We start from the raw sequence: 22499 nt of genomic DNA on the forward strand, positions 1-22499 counted from the left end.
ACTTCTACTGCCAACTACAATAGCCGCCATTAAGCATGTGCTCAGCTCGGGGAAGAAGGGCGTGCCCGCCCATCGTCATCAAGGGTGGAGTCAGAGGGCCTGTGCCCACCAATCAGGGCCGAAGCGAGCTCACCGAAGGGCGTGTCCTGAAGGCCGGCGGCTTGATGTGCCCACCAATCAGGGCCGAAGCGAGCTCACCGAAGGGCGTGTCCTGAAGGCCGGCGGCTTGATCGCCTGAGGCGCTATAAAAGCGCGCGCGCAAGAACCGAGTGCGTGGTTGGACCAAACGGGAGACATGCAAAGAGACGTGGTTGGACTAAGCAAGGGAGTTGAGGAGTTGTTGAGTTGAGTGGTTGGACTGAGTACGAGAAGAGTTGAGTTGAGTACGAGAAGAGTTGAGTAAGGGATCCCTAAAAGAGCAGCTCCAGCCACCGCAAGTTCAGTCACAGCAGCTTCAGCCACAGCAGCAGCAGCCACAGCAGCTTCAGCCACAGCAGCTTGGGGGCCTTGACGGCAGTTTTTGAGCAGGGCCGCGAAGGAACGACGGCTGCTAAACGCGCCGATCGGAAGAGGAACGGCGGCTGTTAAACGCGCCGATCGAGAAAGGGCGGCGGCTGCTAATCCCCGACCCGACCGTGCTGCGGGTCCAGCTGAACCTTCCTCCCCCTCCAGCCATCCACCTCCTGCCATTCCTATCATCATTCCACGCGTGAGTCTGTCTTTTGTTTGTTCTGTCCTGGGTTTAATTAAGACTGTAGGTAAGCTAATAATTGCACTGTGTCTCTGATTCTTCTGTATATTATTTTATTATCCTTCCTTCTCCTTAGTTACTTTGAGCGTGTAAATAGTAGGAATAAATTTAGTCGTATTTCCAACCTTTTTGTCTTCTTCTTCTTCTTCCAATCCGTGTCGCCTTTGTCTTTTCCCTATTGAATACCTGTGGCGCGATCCGGCCAACGTTCGGGAATCGGGTTAGTCGGGGTAACTGTTAGGGCCGCGGGGCCATCCGCTCGGCAAACCAACATCTTATCCGCGGTCCGTAACAGAGATCCGTAACAATATGATCGTCTACTCGTGTGCTAAATTTGGTGCTTTCCTCAAAAAATGCACAATTGTTATGCTAAGTTGCCCCACTATTACACTCGATAATATGATATCATTAAATCATGCACATCTTACCTTAAATAAACCATATCTACCAACCAGCATGACCACACCACCTACCTCTCGATCAAACTGTATTTCGAATGTTCAAACTGTCACCTATAACGGTTTTTGGCATGCTGCCGTATCCTAGCAACCACTGATTCCTAGCAACATTGACTTGTAGTATATTTAATTCTTATATTGTACTGTATAAAGATCTCATGAATAATATTTTTACGAGTCGTATCATATTTTACCAATTCGATTTGGTGTCTTTTTGTGATATTAAAGAAAACTTGTTTTCATCTGCCAACTGTAGCTCCCTATGCTAACACACGTCTGACTTGTAATCTATTGACAAGTTCAAGGCTGTGTGTGGTTGCTCTCACAGTCCTAATTATTTCACATGCAACCGTACCATAAAATAGCTTTTTAGGAATGTTTCTGTCTAAGAAAGGCATTCGGACAATATGGAATGGAAAAGTATCTCGTTTATCAAATTATTTGGGATGAAATTTATTGTTATGGATAAAAAATAAAATTAAAAAATAACCACATTTAGAGGCCATTTTTTCCCGCAAAGCGGGGGTTGGCCTTTTTCGGGGACCGTGGTTGTTGTTGTTGTTTTTTGGTCCCCTTTTTGAAGCAATGTTTTACGGCCGGATGCCCTTCCTGCCGCCAACCCTTTTTGTCACCTTTTATGACAAACAGGGAATTACCAGTGAACTGGTACTCTTTTGAATTTGAAGTGATATCAATTTGAATTTCTAAAAAGGAAACTGAAGTGGAACTTTGGTTTTACTTTTTAAATTCAAGTTCCTTTGTATATAATATATATATATATATCATCATGAAGCTGATCAAATACAAATCCATCATTAATTGCGAACAAATCATCAATGAACCTGAAGATGTTTCCACATCTTCGTGCAGTCGCTAATTTATTCCTGCACATGTTCTGGACCCAATCAAATTCGTACATGTGCAGAAACAAATTTGCAAAGAAAGGGGCGGGATCTGTAGAAAGGAGCCGGGTATGCCCAATGTCTGCTGAAGTATCTTGGGATCTGAATCCATGGGTATGCCCACTGTCTGCTGGAGTATCTTGGGATCTGAATCCATGGGTATGCCCACTGTCTGCTGGAGTATCTTGGGATCTGAATCCATGGGTATGCCCACTGTCTGCTGGAGTATCTTGAGATCTGAACCCATGGGTATGCCCACTGTCTGCTGGAGTATCTTGGGATCTGAATCCATGGGTATGCCCACTGTCTGCTGGATTATCTTGGGATCTGAATCTATGGGTATGTCCACTGTCTGCTGGAGTATCTTGGGATCTGAATCCATGGGTATGCCCACTGTCTCTGGAGTATCTTGGGATCTGAACCCATGGGTATGCCCACTGTCTGCTGGAGTATCTTGGGATCTGAATCCATGGGTATGCCCACTGTCTGCTGGAGTATCTTGGGATCTGAATCCATGGGTATGCCCACTGTCTGCTGGAGTATCTTGGGATCTGAATCCATGGGTATGCCCACTGTCTGCTGGAGTATCTTGGGATCTGAATCCATGGGTATGCCCACTGTCTGCTGGAGTATCTTGAGATCTGAACCCATGGGTATGCCCACTGTCTGCTGGAGTATCTTGGGATCTGAATCCATGGGTATGCCCACTGTCTGCTGGATTATCTTGGGATCTGAATCTATGGGTATGTCCACTGTCTGCTGGAGTATCTTGGGATCTGAATCCATGGGTATGCCCACTGTCTCTGGAGTATCTTGGGATCTGAACCCATGGGTATGCCCACTGTCTGCTGGAGTATCTTGGGATCTGAATCCATGGGTATGCCCACTGTCTGCTGGAGTATCTTGGGATCTGAATCCATGGGTATGCCCACTGTCTGCTGAAGTATCTTGGGATCTGAACCCATGGGTATGCCCACTGTCTGCTGGAGTATCTTGTTCCCAAATGTAAAGAAACTGTTGTTTAGAAGAAATCGAAAACTTTCTTTGAGTTTACTTTTTGAAAAACTGCATGAAAATTGACTATCCTTTACAGACAAGTGTACTATGTTTTGACATACATTAATGTATACTTTATTACCTCCTGCAAATGCTTTATCCACTGCTCTATCGTAATGTCTATAGTCTCTATCTTTATCTACACACACACATACAGACATATAATATATACATATATGTATATTTGTATGAACACATACATACATCCATATACATACACATGTACAAATAACCGCACCCATACAAATACACATACGTAGATATATTATGTACTTGTAAAAGCTATTTGATATTTGAAGTTATAACCTTAACCTATAAGCAAATGACTGGTTTTCCAACTGCTCGGATCATCAGCTGGGCACCGTTTTTCATCGAGGTTTCGATCCTTTCAGCCTCTCCAAACTCCAAAACTCCAAAACTCCAACTCTCCAAACGGCGGATCCACAACCCTGACTGCAGGTCCACATCAGTAGATTACTCAACATCAATGGACCCACAACCTCAAAGATGTGTCCAGACAGTTAGTTAGTCAACACAGCAATGCAATATCCTTATTCAAACTAATCTTTACGACTTTTATTTAAAGTCTTAACACAAACTAATAACTTAATCATAAATTACTTTATATAACAATACACTAATCCCGGTGTGTACCCTGGTTAGAATAGGGACACCGTATCCTTGCGTGTCGTAAGAGGCGACAAAGAGGGTTGGCGTCAGGAAGGGCATCCGGCCATAAAAAACATTGCCTCAAAAAGAGAACCATGACAATTACAACTACATATGGGCAGGGTACAGCCCGAAGTGGAGATCGGTTTCTAAGGTTTGGGACATGGAATGTAGGGACAATGACAGGGAGATCAGGAGAAGTGGTGGAAGTATAGGTCAGAATTATTGGTGCATGCGCAAGATTGGAGGTCACGTCTCTTCAAAGCTGTCCCTGCTCGCACGCTTTCGAAGTTAAGTAATTTTTCACAATTGTGTTTTTGTCGAAACTGTATCTTTCTTTCGGTGTATGTACCTATTGGGGTGTCTTTAATAGGATTCTCGGTGTTGGTTTTTCATACCTGTGTACAGAATCGTCGGTTCTTTCGTGTCGCGTATTCTGAGGCCGAGTGTAGTAGGCTACCGTGTCCGACCTTGGCTTGAGGCTTTGTTTTTGTCTCAGCGGTTCTTCGATCGCGCTGCAATTACTTTCGGTCTCTGGTTTTCCCGGTCTTTTCACCCCATACTTCCTTGTTTTAAAATCTCCTCAAAAAAAAAACCCAAATTTTTTTTCCCTTCTCTGTTCTTATCCGTTTGTTCGTTTTTATTTGTTCGTTCGTTCTTCGACCACATTGTTTGTGATCACGTGATCACGTTGTTAAAAAATGTTTAATCTGTCCCCTGAAGAACTGTATTCTGTCGTATTCGAAAACACCTTTTTCTTCTTCTTCTATAAAAGGATGCTTTCGACTTGCTCACCAAATCTATTCATTCCAAAAAAAAATTCCATCTTTTTCAGTGCATCTTTCATTCATTCCCTAAACTCTCCAGCACTCCAGCCATCCTTCAGCGTCCTCAAACGTATTTTTGACTCGAATGTCTCAAGAAACTCATTTTGCAATAAATGTTCGTTTCCCATTAATCGTACACTTTTCAAAATCCAATCTCACCCCTCCCCTCCAAATCTTCCCCATCACCCATCCCTTTCAAATCTTCCCCCTTGCCCTTCCCCTCCAAATATTCCCCATCACCCCTTCCCTCCAAAACTTCCCCATCACCCCTCCCCTCCAAAACTTCCCCATCACCCCTCCCCTCTAAATCTACCCCCTTGCCCCTCCCCTCCAAATCATCCCCATCACCCATCTCTTTCAAATCTTCCCCCTTGCCCCTCCCCTCCAAATCTTCCCCATCACCCATCCCTTTCAAATCTCCCCCCTTGCCCGTTCCCTCCTAAACTCCCCCCACACCCCTCCCCTCCGAGACTCTCCCTCGTTCCTCCCCTCCGAGACTCCCCTGTCACCCCTCCTCCTCAAAGCATCCTCCCCGCTTCTTCAACCTTCCAACTTTCACCTTCATCTCCCTCAAACTTCTGCCTCACTCTTCCCCCTCCTCAAATAACACCTCACTGCGCCTCACCCAATCACCAGCAAACCTTTTGTCCGCCCCATTCTTCCCTTTCTCCAAGCTATTCTGAAATCTCTGACACACCTTCAACAGCTCTCACTACCTCTTCCTCCTCTTCCACATCTTACCCTACCGCTCCCCCCCCCCCCCCCCCTGTTCTGTATTTGATGCTCCCCCTTCCTCTTCCTTAACAGTATGGACCTCAAACATCCAGGGCCTTCTCTCAAACTTGACTGATCTCTCCATACAGGTTGCTTCTGACAAACCAGACGTGATCTGCTTAACAGAAACTTTCCTCCTTCATGATGTCTCTGATTCCTTGGTATCTCTCCCAGGTTACTCCCTCCTCCGGTATGATAGACCTGAGCCTAGTCCTGGAGGTGGGGTTGCTATCTTTATAAAAAAAACTCTCTTCCTCACTCGCCCTGCACTGCCCTCTCTCCACCTAACCCCCAGGAATACCTTTGGCTACGGCTTCCCCTTCGCTCCCACCTTTTGTTCATATGTGTGTTGTACCGTCCACCAAACAGTGATGACTCCATCTACATCTCGCTGTCCGATAATATGGACCAGCTTCTATCTACCCATCCCAACTCTCTATTCCTCATATGTGGTGATTTCAACTGTCACCATGCCAGTTGGCTGGGTGTGGGTACCTGCTCACCAGCCATGGCTCTTCAGCAAAGGACTTCTGTGACTCACTGGGACTGACACAATCTGTCAATTTCCCGACCCGGATCTCAGTCAACGGAGCATCTTCTCTTCTGAACTTGGTTATGACTAACTTCCGTGAAAATGTCTGCTGCTCTTCTTCTGCTCCAATCGGCTCTTCTGATCATGTGCTTGTTAAAGTGGACATCTCTCTGACCATTCTCAGAGAGCCTCCTCAGCATCGACGAGTCTGGCATTTCACTCAGGCCAACTGGCACGGTCTTCAAGCAGCCATCAATCATCTGGACTGGTCTCCCATCTCTACCGCCTCTGACATCAACTCATCCTGGGAATTCTTCCAAAGTAAATTGCTCTCTCTCATGCACAGATTTATCCCATCTCGTCTTCAGTTGTCATACCCTTCCTCCCGTCCATGGTACACGGAATCTTGTGGTGAGGCTATTGCCCAGAAACAACTTGCTTTCGTCTCCTGGAAAGCAAATCCAACGGAAGGAAATCTCATTTCCTTTCACAAAGCCCGAAACAAATGTGTCCCCACCCTCAGGAGAGCCAGGAAACAATATCTCTCCGTTCTCAGGACCGAACTCTCTTATCTGTCTCCCTCTTCCAAATCCTGGTGGTGTCTGGTCAAATCTGTTTCTGGTGTTTGTTCCCCCTCCATCCCCTCCCTCACCTCAAATGGCCACACGGCTGACGCCGCACGTGAAAAAGCTGAATGCTTCAACTCTGTGTTTGCCTCTAAATCTTGTGTCCCAAACTCATCCCTCTCTGTACCCACCGTACCCAGCTGCTCCTGGACTCTGTGTCCTTTCCTCCTGACAAGGTGGAAAAGTTTCTGTCAATCCTCGACTCTGATTCTCCAACTGGACCTGACGGCATCAGCCCACGGGTCCTAAAATCCTGTTCTTCCGCTCTTTCACTCACTCTCTCTGTTCTCTTCACCCTCTCTTTTGCTCAAGGTCATCTTCCATCTGCTTGGAAATCTGCCAACATCACCGCTTTGCACAAAAAAGGTGCAAAAACAGCTCCCAGCAACTACAGACCAATCAGCCTTCTCCCAATTATCAGCAAAGTCATGGAATCCATCATTGCTTCAGATATGAAATCTTTCCTCTTCTCCAATGGCTTGATCTCTGATCATCAATTTGGTTTCAGACCTGGTCACTCTGCTCTGGACATGCTGCTTCTGCATTCTCAACAATGAATGGAGGTCCTCAATGCCAAACAGGAAATTAGAGCAGTCTCCCTTGACATATCACGTGCCTTCGATACGGTCTGGCACCCCGCTCTGCTCACCAAACTCTCCTCTTTTGGTATCCATGGAAATCTCCATGCATGGCTGGCGGACTTCCTCTCTAGTCGTAGTCAACGTGTGGCCATGAATGGGTTTCTCTCATCTCCTCTTCCTGTTCAGGCTGGAGTTCCCCAAGGCAGTGTTCTGGGCCCTGTGCTTTTTCTGGTCTTCATCAATGATCTCTCTGACTCTCTTGAAAATCCTCTCTATCTCTTTGCTGATGACTCTACTCTCTGTTGCTCCATTCTTCATCCGTCAGATTGGCAGTCTGCAGCCTCCTCACTCTCTGCAGACCTGGACAAAATCACAGACTGGGCAAACAAGTGGAACATGTCTTTCAATCCTGACAAATCTCACACTCTTACGATGTCTCTCCGAAAAGACCGACTGGACAACCCTCACATCCACTTTCTGAATAATCCTCTCCAAGAAGTTCTGTCACTCAAGCTTTTGGGTCTCACTATCTGCCATGATCTTTCCTGGGAAAACCACATTTCAAATCTGGCCTCCAAAGCCAGTCGCCGACTGGGCATCCTCCGTCGTGCGAAGTCCTTCCTTGGCACACCTGAGCTCCTCACCACATACAAGGCTTAAATCCGCAGCTCAATGGAATACTGCTCTCCCCTCTGGGCTGGTGCTCCTGCCTCACACCTCGCTCGTCTTCACGCTGTTGAAACCAAAGCATTCAGAATCATTGGAACCTCCCGCGATGAAGCTAACTCCAAGGGCCTCTCACTCACTCACCGCAGGCAGGTTGGTGGTCTTTCCGTCTTCTACAGACTCCTCTCTGGCCTTGCCCACCCAGCTCTCTCTGGGCTCTGTCCTGCAAATATTCCTACAGGTCGCACAAGATCTGCCTGCAACCCTCTTATGGTTAAACTGCCAAAATCAAGACTCTCTGCTCACCTTCACACCTTCATTCCTCTTTTCTACCGCCTCTGGAACAAACTCCCTCACTCTCTTCAATCCCACTCCACCCTCCAGGTCTTTAAAACAGCTGTTCACCACCATCTCTCATCTTCCCCCATCCAAAACCTTGATCTTTTCTACCCCCGCTAATTTCACCCCAATTCCCCTTTTTTGAAATACCAACTTCTGTCCTGGAAGTCCTTGGTGTCCTTGTGTTTTATACTTCTCCCTTCCACCCCCCCCCCCCCCTTCCCGCGCCTCCAACCCCCAAGCCCTCCCCCTTCCACACATCTCCCTGCTCTCAAATGTTGTGTTTGTGTGCTTCCCCTTCTCTCCCCATCTTGTCTTCCGCTCCCTCTTTTTATATATTTTGTTTGTCTGGTTGATTTGTTTGTGAAGTAAATGTTAGCTCTTTCACGAGCCTCGATTCAGTGTAATAATAATAATAATAATAATAATAATAATAATAAAATTTTAAAAAAGAAGAAGAGTGGACATATGTTGTGTGCAAGAGACGAGATGGAAGGGAAGTGGTGTGAGAATAGTGAAGGGTAGGCAAGGACAGAAATACAAGTTTGTGTGGCAAGGGTGCCCGGAGGGCGTGAATGGTGTTGGAGTCCTGTTTTCTGAGGGGTTTGTAGACAGTGTGGTGAGTGTGACTAGAGTGAGTGATAGGTTGATGATGGTGAAAATGATGATTGGAAAGCTCTTGGTGAACGTCATCTCGGGATATGCTCCGCAGGTTGGTCGGGGCGATGAAGAGAAGGACAAGTTCTGGTGTGCGATAGAGAAGCTGATGGAAAACGTGAAAGATGAAGAAGTTGTTGTGGTAGGAGGAGACCTAAATGGACATGTGGGAAGGAGGATGGACGGTTTTGAGGGAGTTCATGGGGGTTACGGATATGGTGTGAGAAATGGAGAAGGTGAAAGGATTTTGGAGTTTGCTGATGGAGCTGATTTGTTGATTTGTAACACTCAGTTCCAGAAAGGGGACAATAAGCTTGTTACATACACGTCAGGTGGGTCGACGACAACCGTTGACTACCTGATGGTGCATAGGCGAGATAGGGGGCACCTCCGGGACACAAAGGTGATCCCGGGGGAGGAGGCTGTTTCACAGCACCACTTGGTTGTCTGCGACATAAGGGTAAAAGGTGCGAGGAGAGCTCGGCGGGTGAAGTACCAACCGAGAATGAAGGTGTGGAGGTTGAAACAGGTGACAGTAAGGGAGGCATTAAAAGAGAGGCTGAGTAGGGTAGAGGATGATGTGGTTGAGCTTGAACGTGGATGGATGTCAATGAAAGATAGTCTGTTGGGAGCCGTTTGTGAGGCATGTTGATGGACAAAAGGACCACCGAGGCACTCGGAAACATGGTGGTGGGATGATGAAGTTTGAAAGAGGATTGACGAGAAGAGGAAGAAGTTCAAGGAGTTGCAGAGGACAAAGGGTACGGGAGCAGAAAAAGCAGAGCATGAAAGTTATAAGGCAGCCAGGAAGGCTGCAAAGAAAGAGGTAGCAAAGGCGCAGGAGGCATGCAGGAAAATGTTTGGAGAACGCTTGGATTCGGAAGAGGGTCCGAGAATGGTATTCAGGATTGCAAAGCAGATAGCGAAAGAGAGGTGTGATGTGATGGGGGTGAGTTGCTTGAAGGATGAAGTGGGACAAATCGTTGTGGACCCAGATGGAATTAAAGGAAGATGGAAAAGATATATGGAAATGCTGTTGAATACAGAGAATGAATGGGGTGGCAACATAGAGAGTAACCCAGTTTTAGGACCGGCAGAGAAGATAACTGAGAAGGAAGTTGAGGAAGCGATAAAAGCCATGAAGAGTAGAAAAGCAGGAGGGCCGACGGGAGTTGTGGGAGATATGTTGAAGGCAGCAGGAAGTTGGGGTGTGAAGAGAATGACAGAGATCTGTAATCTGGTGGTGAAAGAAGGCCGCATTCCAGTGGATTGGGAACTGAGTACCCTCGTCCCTCTATACAAGGGGAAAGGTGACCCTCTGGAGTGTGGCTCGTACCGAGCGATAAAGTTATTGGAGCATGGAATGAAGGTATTGGAAAGGGTGTTGGAGAGGAGGATAAGGAAGAAGGTGAAGATCGACGAAATGCAGTTTGGATTTATGCCAGGAAGAGGAACGACAGACGCACTCTTTATTGTGAGGCAGTTGCAGGAGAAGTACATGAAGAAGAGGAAGAAGTTGTTTCTTGAGTTTGTTGATCTGGAGAAAGCATTCGATAAGGTTCCACGTGAAGTATGGACATGGGCATTGAGGAAGTTAGGAGTGGAGGAATGGTTGATCAGAGTAGTGATGGCAATGTACAAAGGAGCGCACACAGCTGTAAAGACGAAGGACGGGAACAGTGGTGAGTTTGAGGTGAAGGTGAGAGTGCATCAGGGGTCAGTACTAAGTCCACTACTATTTGTAGCTGTGATGGAGGTGCTGGTCAGAACGTAAAGGAGAGTTTACCGTGGGAGTTTTTGTATGCAGATGATCTGGTGTTGATTGCGGAAAGTATGGATGGACTGAAGGAAAAGATGAACAAGTGGAAGGAATGTATGGAGACAAAAGGTTTGAAGGTGAATTTCGGAAAGACGAAGGTGATGGCAAGTGGTAAAGCATGTGGTGAGGTGGAAAGAACTGGGAAGTGGCCATGTGCTGTGTGCAGGAAGGGTGTCGGAGTGAACTCCATTCAATGTACAATGTGCGCTGAGTGGGTTCATCAAAAATGTAGTGGTCTGAGAGGGTCATTAACCAGTGTGGCAGCTACATTCAAATGTAAGGTGTGCACAGAGGGAGCTGCAGATGGAGGAAATGTTGAGTTGGATCTTGGAGACGGCGTGAAGCTGGAAGGTGTGAAAACATTTTTCTACCTCGGAGACATGCTGAATGGAGAATGTGGATCAGGCACGGCAACGTTTGCTCGAGTGAGATGTGCATGGAAGAAGTTGCGGGAACTGAGTGGCGTGCTGATGAGGAGGGGAGTGTCGTTGAAGCTGAAGGGAAAGGTGTATGCTGCATGTGTGAGAAGTGTTATGATTTATGGGAGCGAGACATGGGTCATGAATGTAGAGCAGCAACGAAGGCTGGAAAGGGTGGAAATGCGAATGGTTCGGTGGATGTGCGGAGTATCGTTGAGAGTGAGGAAGACAAATGATGAATTGCGAAAGATGATGGGAATAGAGCCTGTGATTGATGCTGTGAAGAGGAACAGGTTGAGATGGTTTGGTCATGTGTTGAGGAAGGATGAAAGTGACTGGTTGAGAAGAGTGATGGAAATGAATGTAGAAGGAAGTAGAGGACGGGGAAGACCGAGAAAGACTTGGCTAAAGATGGTGGAAGAAGAAATGCGGGCAAGGGGGTTAACAAGGAGAGATGCAGAAAATAGGGCAATATGGAGAAGATTGTCATGGGGACCGCAAGGCTAACCCCCACTCTCGCAGGGAAAATGGCCTTGAAATGCATGTTGTTGTGTTGTTGTTGTATACTAAGCAATAAATACTCCACCCGACAGACATGTCCATTACACAGCACCTCCATCCAATCATCCAGTCAAACTGCCACTCAAATATTCAAACTGTCATCCACAACCGATTCCACCACACTGCACTGCGTATCCTAGCAACCACCAACCAATCACATTAATGCTAACTTATAATACATTTTATACATATTATTTTTACCTACATACCTCCATATTTAATATTTATATCAAATGCAATGCAATAGGAACTTGTTTACATGAAAACCAACCAAACTTAAACAAAAGGTGATTATGGAGTCTCAAGACATTCTCACAAGACCTGAACAAACAATCAGCCAAATATCCTCGATTTAACATGATGGAAAATACCTTCTCAACACGTTGCACAAAATCATCCTTCACTGAACAAATTCTTGCAAATCTACAATCACGTGAAAAAGTAAGTACACCCCATGTAAAGTTTTGACTTTTTCAACATATTTCAACATACAGCTATTTGATCTTCATTTCAACGATATTGATAGATAAAGGTGATATAATATAACAAATATCATGAAACATTTACATTTTGTAGTCCATTGTATAATTTAAATAAACATAAATGCAAATTTCGCATGTGGAAAAAGTAAGTACACCCTTGGCTCTAATAAGGTGGTATTGCCCCCTTTGGCAGAAACAACCTCAAGTCGGCGTTTCTTATAACTGTCTACCAGTCTCTGACATCGACTGGGAGAAATTTTTGCCCACTCCTCCATGCAGAATTCTTTCAGCTGTGCGATGTTTAAGGGGTTTCTTGCATGCACAGCTCGTTTCAAATCCCCCCACAACATCTCGATGGAATTTAGATCCTGGCTTTGACTTGGCCATTCCAGAGCCCTCCATTTCTTTCTTTTCAGCCATTTCTTGGTGGATTTACTGGTATGTTTAGGGTCATTGTCATGGTGCAAGGTCCACCTTCGGTTGAGCTTCAAATTTCCGACAGATGGCCTCACAATATCCTCAAGCACCCTCTGGTACAATGAAGAATTCATAGTGGATTCTATGATGGTGAGCTGCCCAGGCCCTGATGCAGCAAAGCTGCCCCAAACCATAATATTTCAACCACCATGCTTTACAGTTGGTATCAGGTTCTTGTGGTCAAATGCTGTCTTTGGTTTTCGCCAAACATGTCTTCTGGTACTGTGGCCAAATAGCTCTACCTTTGACTCATCTGTCCAGAGCACATTGTTCCAGAAGTGCTGGTCTTTGCCGAGGTGTTCATTGGCAAACTTTAGTCTTGCCCTGATGTTCTTTATGGACAGCAAAGGTTTCCTCCTGGCACACCTCCAATGTAGATCAAATTTGTGCAGCCTCTTTCTAATGGTAGACTCGTACACTTTGACATCAACAGTGGCAAGAGCTACCTGTCGGTCCCATGAGGACATTCTGGGGTTCTTAGAGACTTCTTTCAGCATCTTGCGGTCTGCTCTCGGGCTGAACTTGTTGGGGCGGCCAGGCCTGACCAAGTTGGCAGTAGCTTGGAATCTTCTCCACTTGTAGATGCTCTTCCGGACAGTCGAATGATTGATTTCAAATTGTTTCGAGATCTTTTTAAATCCCTTCCCAGACTCGTAGGCATCTATAACCTTCTTTCTGAAGGCCTCAGAGAGCTCTTTGATTTTGGCATGGTGATGCCGCACACTTCAACAACAAAGAGCAAACCAAACTAAATGTCTGAGGTTTAAATAAGACAGGTTCCTCCAAGATCCTCTCTAACGATGTTCTAATCATTTGCACCTGAGCTGGTGCACCTGATTCTAATTTTAGGTATTTGAAGTAGTGATAAATGTCAGGGTGTACTTACTTTTTCCACATGCAAAATTCGCATTTATGTTTATTTAAATTATACAATGGACTACAAAATGTAAATGTTTCATGATATTTGTTATATTATATCACCTTTATCTATCAATATTGTTGAAATGATGATCAAATAGCTGTATGTTGAAATATGTTGAAAAAGTCAAAACTTTACATGGGGTGTACTTACTTTTTCACGTGACTGTAAGTAACTGAGATGAAATGACATTGCAAACCATTTTAATTGGGACATTTTCTTTGATTTTTTGTATACAAGATTGAGGCTTGTGCAGGAGCTAACAGTAATCACAAAAAAAACAGACACATAAAACATATAATAAAGGGAGCGGGAGACAAGATGAGGAGAGAGGGGGAAGCACAAAAGTAAAAAATTTGAGAGCAGGGACATCGGGAGATCTGTGGAATGGGGAGGGCTTGGGGGAAGGGGTCATGGGAAGGGGGGATGGGAGAGGTATAAAGCACATGGAAACTGCTATGATTTCCAGGAAAGAAGTCGGTATTTCAAAAAAGTGGATCAGGGGTGAATTAACGGGGATAGAAAAGATCAAGGTTTTGGATGGGGGAAGATAAGAGATGGTGGTGAACAGCTGTTTTAAAGACCTGGAGGTAGGAGTGGGATTGAAGAAAGCGAGGGAGTTTGTTCCAGAGGCAAGAGAAAAGAGGAATGAAAGAGTGAAGGTGAGCAGAGTCTTGATTTTGGAAATTTCACCAGAAGAGGGTTGCTGGCAGATCTTGTGCAACCTGGAGGAATATTTGGGTGACAGAGCACAGACAGAGCTTGGGGAGCAAGGCCGGAGAGGAGTCGGTAGAAGACAGAAAGACCACCCACCTACCTGCCTGCGGTGAGTGAGCGAAAGGCCCTCAAAGTTAGCTTCATCGTGGGAGATCCCAATGATTCTGAAAGCTTTCGTTTCAACAGCGTGAAGCCGAGCGAGGTGTAAGGCAGGAGCACCCGCCCAGAGGGGAGAGCAGTATTCCATTGAGCTGCGGATGAAAGCCTTGTATGTGGTGAGCAGTTCAGGTGTGCCAAGGAAGGACTTCGCACGACAGAGGATGCCCAGTCGGCGTCTGGCTTTGGAGGCCAGCTTGGAAATGTGGTTTTCCAAGGAAAGATCATGGCAGAGAGTGAGACCCAAATAGTTGAGTGACAGAACTTCTTCAAGAGGATTGTTCAGAAAGTTGATGGGAGGGTTGTCCAGACAGTCTTTTCGGAGAGACAACGTAAGAGTGTGAGGTTTGACAGGATTGAAAGACATGTTCCACTTCTTTGACCAGTCTGTGATTTTGTCCAGGTCTGCAGAGAGTGAAGAGGCTGCAGCTTGCCGATCTGATGGATGAGGTATGGAGCGACAGAGAGTGGAGTCATCAGCAAAGAGTTTTTTTTTTTTTTTTTGTATACGAGATCGAGGCTCGTGAAAGAGCGAACATTAATCACACAGAAAGACAAACCAACACATAAAACATATAACATGGGGAGCGGTAGACAAGATGGGGAGAGAGGGGGAAGGACACAAACACAACATTTGAGAGCAGGGACATCGAGAGATCTGTGGGAGGGAGAGGGCTTTGGGGGGCCGGGGGGGCATGGGAAGGGGGGGTGGGAGAGGTATAAAACATATGGACACTGCCAGGACTTCCAGGAAAGAAGTTGGAATTTCAAACAAGGTGGATCTGGGGTGAATTAGCGGGGGTAGAAAAGATCAAGGTTTTGGATGGGGGAAGATAAGAGATGGTGGCGAACAGCTGTTTTAAAGACCTGGAGGGAGGAGTGGGATTTAAGGGAGTGTGGGAGTTTGTTCCAGAGGCGGGAGAAAAGAGGATTGAAAGAGTAAAGGTGAGCAGAGAGCCGAGATTTCGGCAGTTTAACCATCAGAGGGTTGCTGGCAGATCTTGTGCGACCTGTCGGAATATTTGGGGGACAAAGCACAGAGAGAGCTGGGGGAACAAGGCCGGAGAGGAGTCGGTAGAAGACAGAAAGACCACCTACCTGCCTGCGGTGAGTGAGTGAAAGGCCCTCAGAGATAGCTTCATCGCGGGAGATTCCAATGATTCTGAAAGCTTTGGTTTCAACAGCGTGAAGCCGAGCTCGGTGTAAGGCAGGAGCACCGGCCCATAGGGGAGAACAGTATTCCTTTGAGCTGCGGATGAAAGCCTTGTATGTTGTGAGGAGCTCAGGTGTGCCTAGGAAGGACTTCGCACGACGGAGGATGCCCAGTCGGCGACTGGCTTTGGAGGCCAGCTTGGAAATGTGGTTTTCCCAAGAAAGATCATGGCAGTTAGTGAGACCCAAAAGCTTGAGCGACAGAACTTCTTCGAGAGGATTGTTGAGAAAGTAGATGGGAGGGTTGTCCAGTCGATCTTTTCGGAGAGACATAGTAAGAATGTGAGATTTGTCAGGATTGAAAGATATTGTTGCGGATATGAGGATTGTGTTTTTTTATTGTGTTGTATTGTATAGTAAATTGTTGTAAATATCACCCTCTGTAAAATGTAATGATTCCTTGTAAATACCTCCGTAGTGTGAAGGTCAAAGGGCGTCTCGGTAGTTATTCCATAAACACCACATTGCAGGACACGATAAAACCCTTGTTCAGTAGCTTATATCTTATTATGTGTCTTAGGGTAAGGCTGTGTCTCCCATTAATTTAAATACTCCATTGCACCAAGTGAAATAAGAGTAGATCCCCTTTCATTTCATTTCAATGGCCAACTGCATTTTGGGCGGTTTTCTTCAACCACCATTGGCCACGAGGCAGGGTTGGGAAAGAAGGGCGTGTCTCCACCTCGTCATAGAGGGGAGGAGTGAACCAGCCCCGAACAACCAACCGAGCACGAGGGGTTTGGTTTGAGAGGGCGGAGGAAGAGCGTTTGGGGGAGGTTCGCAAAGGTTGAGGGGCGGGGCCTATATAACCCGCCGGGGGGTGTCCCCCAAGCAGATGGGCTGGAGAGAAGTGAGAGAAAGGCTGAGCTGAGCTGCGTGGAGAGGTACACGAAAAGGAAGGGTCCAAGAGAAAGCCGAGGAGCTTTTACGAAGCAAGCTACACGAGAGATACAGCAGAGGAGTGCAGCCCCGTTTCAACCAGCCGCGTGAAGCCCTGACGGTGTGCGCTGTAAAGCGGCTTACAAGGAGCCGCCGCCCCCCCCCCCCGCTTCCCGCCCGGAGTGGACCCGCTCGCTGTGCCCTGTGATCCCACCTGCTCATCCTTTCCAGCCATTCCTGCCTGCAAGTTCCCCATTTTGCCTACGTGAGTTTGTTTTGTTTGTTCTGTCCTGGGTAGTAAACTAAGTCAGTATAAGCTAGTAATTTGCACTGTGTCACCTGCGTCTCATGTCCCCTGTAAATAAACGTGACTGCTTTCTTTTTGCTTATGTGTGTAAATAATAATAAACCCAGTTACTCTTCTGTACGTCTTCTTCCTCTTTGCATTCGGTCGCTTTAGAGTTTTCCAGATTGAGTAGCTGTGGCGCGATACAGCCAACGTTTGGGTAAATCGGGTGAATCGGGGAAGAACAGTTCGGCCGCGGTTATACCTCCGCTCGGTAAAAATAACATCCTAATCAGTGGACCGTAACAATATGTTCCACTTGTTTGACCAGTCTGTGATTTTGTCCAGGTCTTCAGAGAGTGAGGAGGCTGCAGACTGCCGATCTGAGGGAAGAGGCATGGAGCGGCAGAGAGTGGAGTCATCAGCAAAGAGATAGAGAGGATTTTCCAGAGAGTCGGAGAGATCATTGATGGAGACCAGAAAAAGCACAGGGCCCAGAACACTACCTTGGGGAACTCCAGCCTGAACAGGAAGGGGAGATGAGAGAAATCCATTCAGGGCCACACGTTGGCTGCGACCAGAGAGGAAGTCTGCATTCCATGCGTGGAGATTTCCATGAATAACATAGGAGTTTGGTGAGCAGATTGAGGTGCCAGACCGTATCGAAGGCAGGTGATATGTCAAGGGAGACAGCTCTAACTTCCTGTTTGGCATTGAGGAACTCCATCTATTGTTGAGACAGCAGAAGCAGCATGTCCACAGTAGAGTGACCTGGTCTGAATCCAAATTGATGATCAGAGATCAAGCCATTGGAGAAGAGGAAGGATTTCATATCAGAAGCAATGATGGATTCCATGACTTTGCTGATAATTGGGAGCAGGCTGATTGGTCTGCAGTTGCAAGGATCTGTTTTTGCACCTTTTTTGTGTAAAGCGGTGATGTTTGCTGATTTCCAAGCTTATGGCAGATGACCTTGAGCAAAAGAGAGGGTGAAGAGAACAGAGAGGGGCAGTGAAAGAGCGGCAGAGCAGGATTTTAGGACCCGTGGGCTGATGCCGTCTGGTCCAGTTGCAGACTCAGAGTCGAGGATTGACAGAAACTTCTCCACCTTGTCAGGAGAGGACACAGAGTCCAGGAGCAGATGGGTACGACTGGGTACGGTGGGACAGAGAGAGACGGGTTTAGGACACAAGATTTTGAGGCAAACACAGAGTTGAGGCATTCAGCTTTTTCACGTGTGGAGTCAGCTGTGTAGCCATTTGAGGTAAGGGAGGGGATGGAGGGGGAACAAACACCAGAAGCAGATTTGACCAGTCGCCACCAGGATTTGAAGAGGGAGACAGGTTTGATAGTTCAGTCTTGAGAGTGGAGAGATATTGTTTCCTGGCTCTCCTGAGGGTAGACATACACTGTTTCCAGGCTTTGTGAAAGGAAATGAGATTGCCTTCCATTGGATTTGCCTTCCAGGAGGCAAAGGCAAGTTGTTTCACGGCAACTGCCTCACCACAACGTTCTGTGTACCATGGATGACATTGCTACCTCGAAAGGTGTGCAAGACTACAGGGAAACTAAAATCGTCAACTTTATGATATCCACTCGTACTAAAGCCATTCTGTCCAACTTTAACGAACACGTCCAGATATGCAGCAACTGCACAATCATTACTACTCTTGTTTGCAATCAGACTGTCTGGATAAATCTTGGAAAGCAGCCTATCAAAAAAGTTATAGTTACAACAAACAAAAACAGGCATTTTAAGGCCATTTTCCCTGCAAGAGCGGGGGTTAGCCTTGCGGTCCCTATGACAATCTTCCCAAAAAAGTTATAGTTAACCACACAAATAAAATCTATGACACGAATGAGACAATATTTTAGCTAGTCCGAATTTTTTCTCCTTCATCAGTTTTTGCATAAATGAAAATTCACAGAAAATAAGAAAAATGTCCGTTAGTAGGGGGCTGCAATTCCCACCCATGGGAATACCCTTGACCTGTTGAAGCGTTATCCCACAAAAAGACACAAAAGTATTAAATTAAATAAAATTAACAGCATCCTTAAACTTCTGCTTATCAAAACAATGAAAACTTGAGTATTTCTTTTTAGAAAAGAATGTTCTCTCAAACCTGACACATAAAAACTTATTAAAAGAGCTAAAAAGTTTGTCAATTACTTTGAAGAGTGAATCCCGTACTAGTGCTAAATCCAAATTTGTATATAAAGTCGAAAAATCAAAAACCTCAACTGACTTGATATTGAGGCATCTAATCCTATTAAGAACTCCAAAGTAGAATTAATGCTCCAGAAAGTGTTAACACCAGAATTATTCTCAATTGCCAAACAATATTTCCTGAACTGTTCCCTAACAACTTGTAAGCCTGAGTTAACTATAACCGATAACTGTTTGGTGGTATATTGCCTGGAACCAGCTATAAACCTATACTTGTATGGATTCTTATGAAGCTTGGGGATCCAGAAAAGCCGAGGAATACAAAGATTTACCTCTTTACATTTAATACTCAAATAATTCATTAAAACTTCCTTCTGCTCAGAGATAATATCCTGGAGCGACTTGTGACAAGGAACATGTGTGCTATTTCCTGTACCAGTGAAAGTAACCGGAACAATGCCTAACTCTCTTAATAAAACCGCCACATAAAACTTTTTACAAACCACAACAAAATTATTAGCAGCCTTATCCGCTGGAGCTATGACGTATCTATCATGCAGATCCCGAATATCCTTACGAACACTCGGCTTGTTTAGACCGACCCAGTGAAAGCAAGCTCCGACTACTAAAAAACCTAATCCTATTTTCCAGGACTTCCACAGCTCTGTTAAACCATGCAATGAAAATGTTTACAGATAAGCTAAACTTGGTGCACATTCTGTTAACAAAATTAGAAACAGAATCTACGATTGAAGACCAAATGCCGCTCCAAGGTCGAGTTACTCGTTCCCTATATTCTGCACCCATTTTCATCAGATCCCTAATTTCCTGTTACTAATAATATGCAAATCACCAGAAACTACGTGTCCACAAGGACCATACAAAAAGGGGAAGATGAACATGCACAGTCAAAGTCTCCAAAATGTCCTTTACCATATCTAAACTAAGAGTTTTAAGAAATTTACTGTAATTGAATAAGGATTGTCCTATGGTCTTAGTGAAGGCGAAATAAATCTTTAATGAGGCTCGCTCCCTAACTTTATCGGGTAATAAATTCTCTATACCAGTATCCCTAAAAATAGAATGAAGTCGAAGCTTATCTACCTGTTTACTAGAAAAATCACAAATTAAGAACTCGTGTATCCTATCAACTTTGGGAGGAGACTTCTTTGTAAGAACCCTGCTGCAAAAAGCTTCAATCAAAAACGAACACAAATCAAGTTAAATTAGTTAATCAAGAAATCAAGTTAGCCAAAGTATAATTAAGAATTTGTCAAGCTTGAAGGCTAATGTTGAACAGCGTTGGCGGACAGGTAGAACAATGGATGAAATCAAGAGTACATTAAATGAGGTATGCTAACATGGGGCAGAACAGAGAAGCTGAGGTTTCAGGAATTAACCCGTGAGAGCAAAAGAGGGTTTTGACGTGACATTATGTGTAAACATGTTGCATATTTAATGAGGATAACTTTATTTTGCTCCGACGAAGGATCAACACACGAAACGTCAGCTTCTCCTTGCTTCCCAAGGTGGTTAGCATACCTCAATCAATGATCTGTAAATTTCATTCATCAGCCAAAATAGAATCCGTACACACCTTGGTCTTCTTTTCAAGAAGCTCGTCGTCCTCATCATTTTTTTCTTGTTTTAACCTCTTGTCTTTCGCACTGAACTTCTTGGGTGAGCGAGACCTGAAATGAAGAAGAAAAATCTAAAATAAAATTAGCTGCAAGCAGTAAAGAACCAGTACATCACAACTGTCCATGAATTAATGGATATCTATCTATAATTCCAGTAATCTCTGTGTGTGTGTATGCGACCGCTGTTTCTCGACAACTACCGGTCCGATATACTTGAAACTTGCCAGGTATATTGCTGGGGACCCGAGGATGTGCCTTTTCAAGGTTTCATATTAATCGGACAATTACTTACCGAGCTATGTCCAAAAAACGATTCAACCAATCAGAGAGCAGCGAGCTATCGCGTGTGCCGAACGTGGCGAACACACTCTGCCTCGGACGGCACATTTGAGAGCGTATTCATTTATTTCACGTTGGCAAACTATGTTGCCGCTATGTTGGCGTTAAACTATGTTTTAAAACTAATTAAAACCATTTCATGTAAATAGAGGGGGGGGGGGGGGATTGTCACTGTACTCGCAAGCCGTTCGCCGTTCGCTTTGGCGTTGTGAATGGACCAAAACATTTCATGGACCAAACCATTTCATGTAAAGCGTTCGCCGTTCGCTTTGGCGTTGCGAATGGACCAAAACATTTCATGGACCAAACCATTTCATGTAAATAGAGGGGGGGGATATAATTTTAGATATATATATAGTACGGGCATGCCCTAGTATTACTTAATATGGGCAAGCAAGTTGCATATTTATATATTAATTGTTTGTTCTTTCTGTTTCGATTACCCGACTGTACCATTGCGAGCTCTGAGGCCGTGACCACCCTCAAGGCGGAGGCAAACTACACTGACCTCAAGGCGCACTCAGATGACCACAGCCAAGGCGGCGGCAAACCACACTGACCCTCAAGTCATGGATCCGCTTGCGGCCGATATTCCAAGAGTTTGGAGTAAACAGGCCATTTAGCAAAATGTTTGTGAAACAAGACCCACACCATAGTCATTATTTAAAATTTTTACTCAAATTATGCATGTTTCCTTAAACCTATCCTTAACTAAGAAAACACACAAAAGGAACAGTTCACCCAAATGCGTCAGAACAATCTCTGAATTTGGAAACCAGGCCGGCAGTCAAGTATGTGGGCATGTTGAGATATTGTATCGATCACATAATGATCAACAAGTTGAGATTTATGGTACAGCGAGCAGTAGAGATCCTTAAGAGCGTGACAAACGAGCTAACAGAGGTCAGAAACCTTGTAGAAACTGCTCTGCAACCAAGGACTTTTTAACCAGCTGCATCAGCCCCCAATGAAGAGGGCCTTCTGATGAATGGCAAGCCTCTGAGAAGGTCCTCATAATCGAAGCAATAATGACCCCAGGGCACAGCACAATGTACAAAGCACACCATGAACAAAGCGACCAAACTAGTTTCTCTACGACTGCGACTACATTACATTGCACCTTCCTTTATCTCTGTGCCATAACACCAGATGTTGATCTCTCATTTCTTGCTTTCTTTGTTGAAGACTGCCCTCCCTCCTCATCTCCACGCACCTTCGTAACTTGCCTTCCAGTCATACCTATACCTTGCAAAAGCCAAACATGCCGACTGATGGCCACAAGGGCCTAGACCTGCCCAGGCAAACAAATCATTGCTCTACGATGAAGACTGCGGCTAATATTCGTGGCAAGTCATGGTCCATGTTGGCTGTACCTCATATTCGTCATTATCATGATGATCAACCCAGTTCATGTTTCACTATTCTTTAGCTGAGCAATTTTATGACAAAACAATATTGTTATGAAATCGACTTAAGGGTTAGTTATTAAATGCTTGTCTCAATGAATGTTGGCGCAAGTGATTTGTAACCACAGTTAGCAACTACTAGGTTCGATCGATCCTGTCTTTCCAACAACTGACTGACACTC

General features: G+C 45.3%; 1 protein-coding gene across 1 annotated transcript in view; it reads right to left on the reverse strand.

Annotated features, from left to right (window-relative positions):
• DDX23 (DEAD-box helicase 23) overlaps window positions 1-22499 on the reverse strand; it is a 130372-nt gene that overhangs the window by 94507 nt on the left and 13366 nt on the right. The window contains exon 4 of the mRNA XM_068123710.2: window positions 20530-20623. Coding sequence (XP_067979811.1) covers window positions 20530-20623 — 94 coding nt within the window. The remainder of the gene's footprint in view (window positions 1-20529; window positions 20624-22499) is intronic.

Source organism: Myxine glutinosa, chromosome 7 (assembly GCF_964187855.1).
Source record: "Myxine glutinosa chromosome 7, kmMyxGlut1.1, whole genome shotgun sequence".
NCBI lineage: Eukaryota > Metazoa > Chordata > Myxini > Myxiniformes > Myxinidae > Myxine > Myxine glutinosa.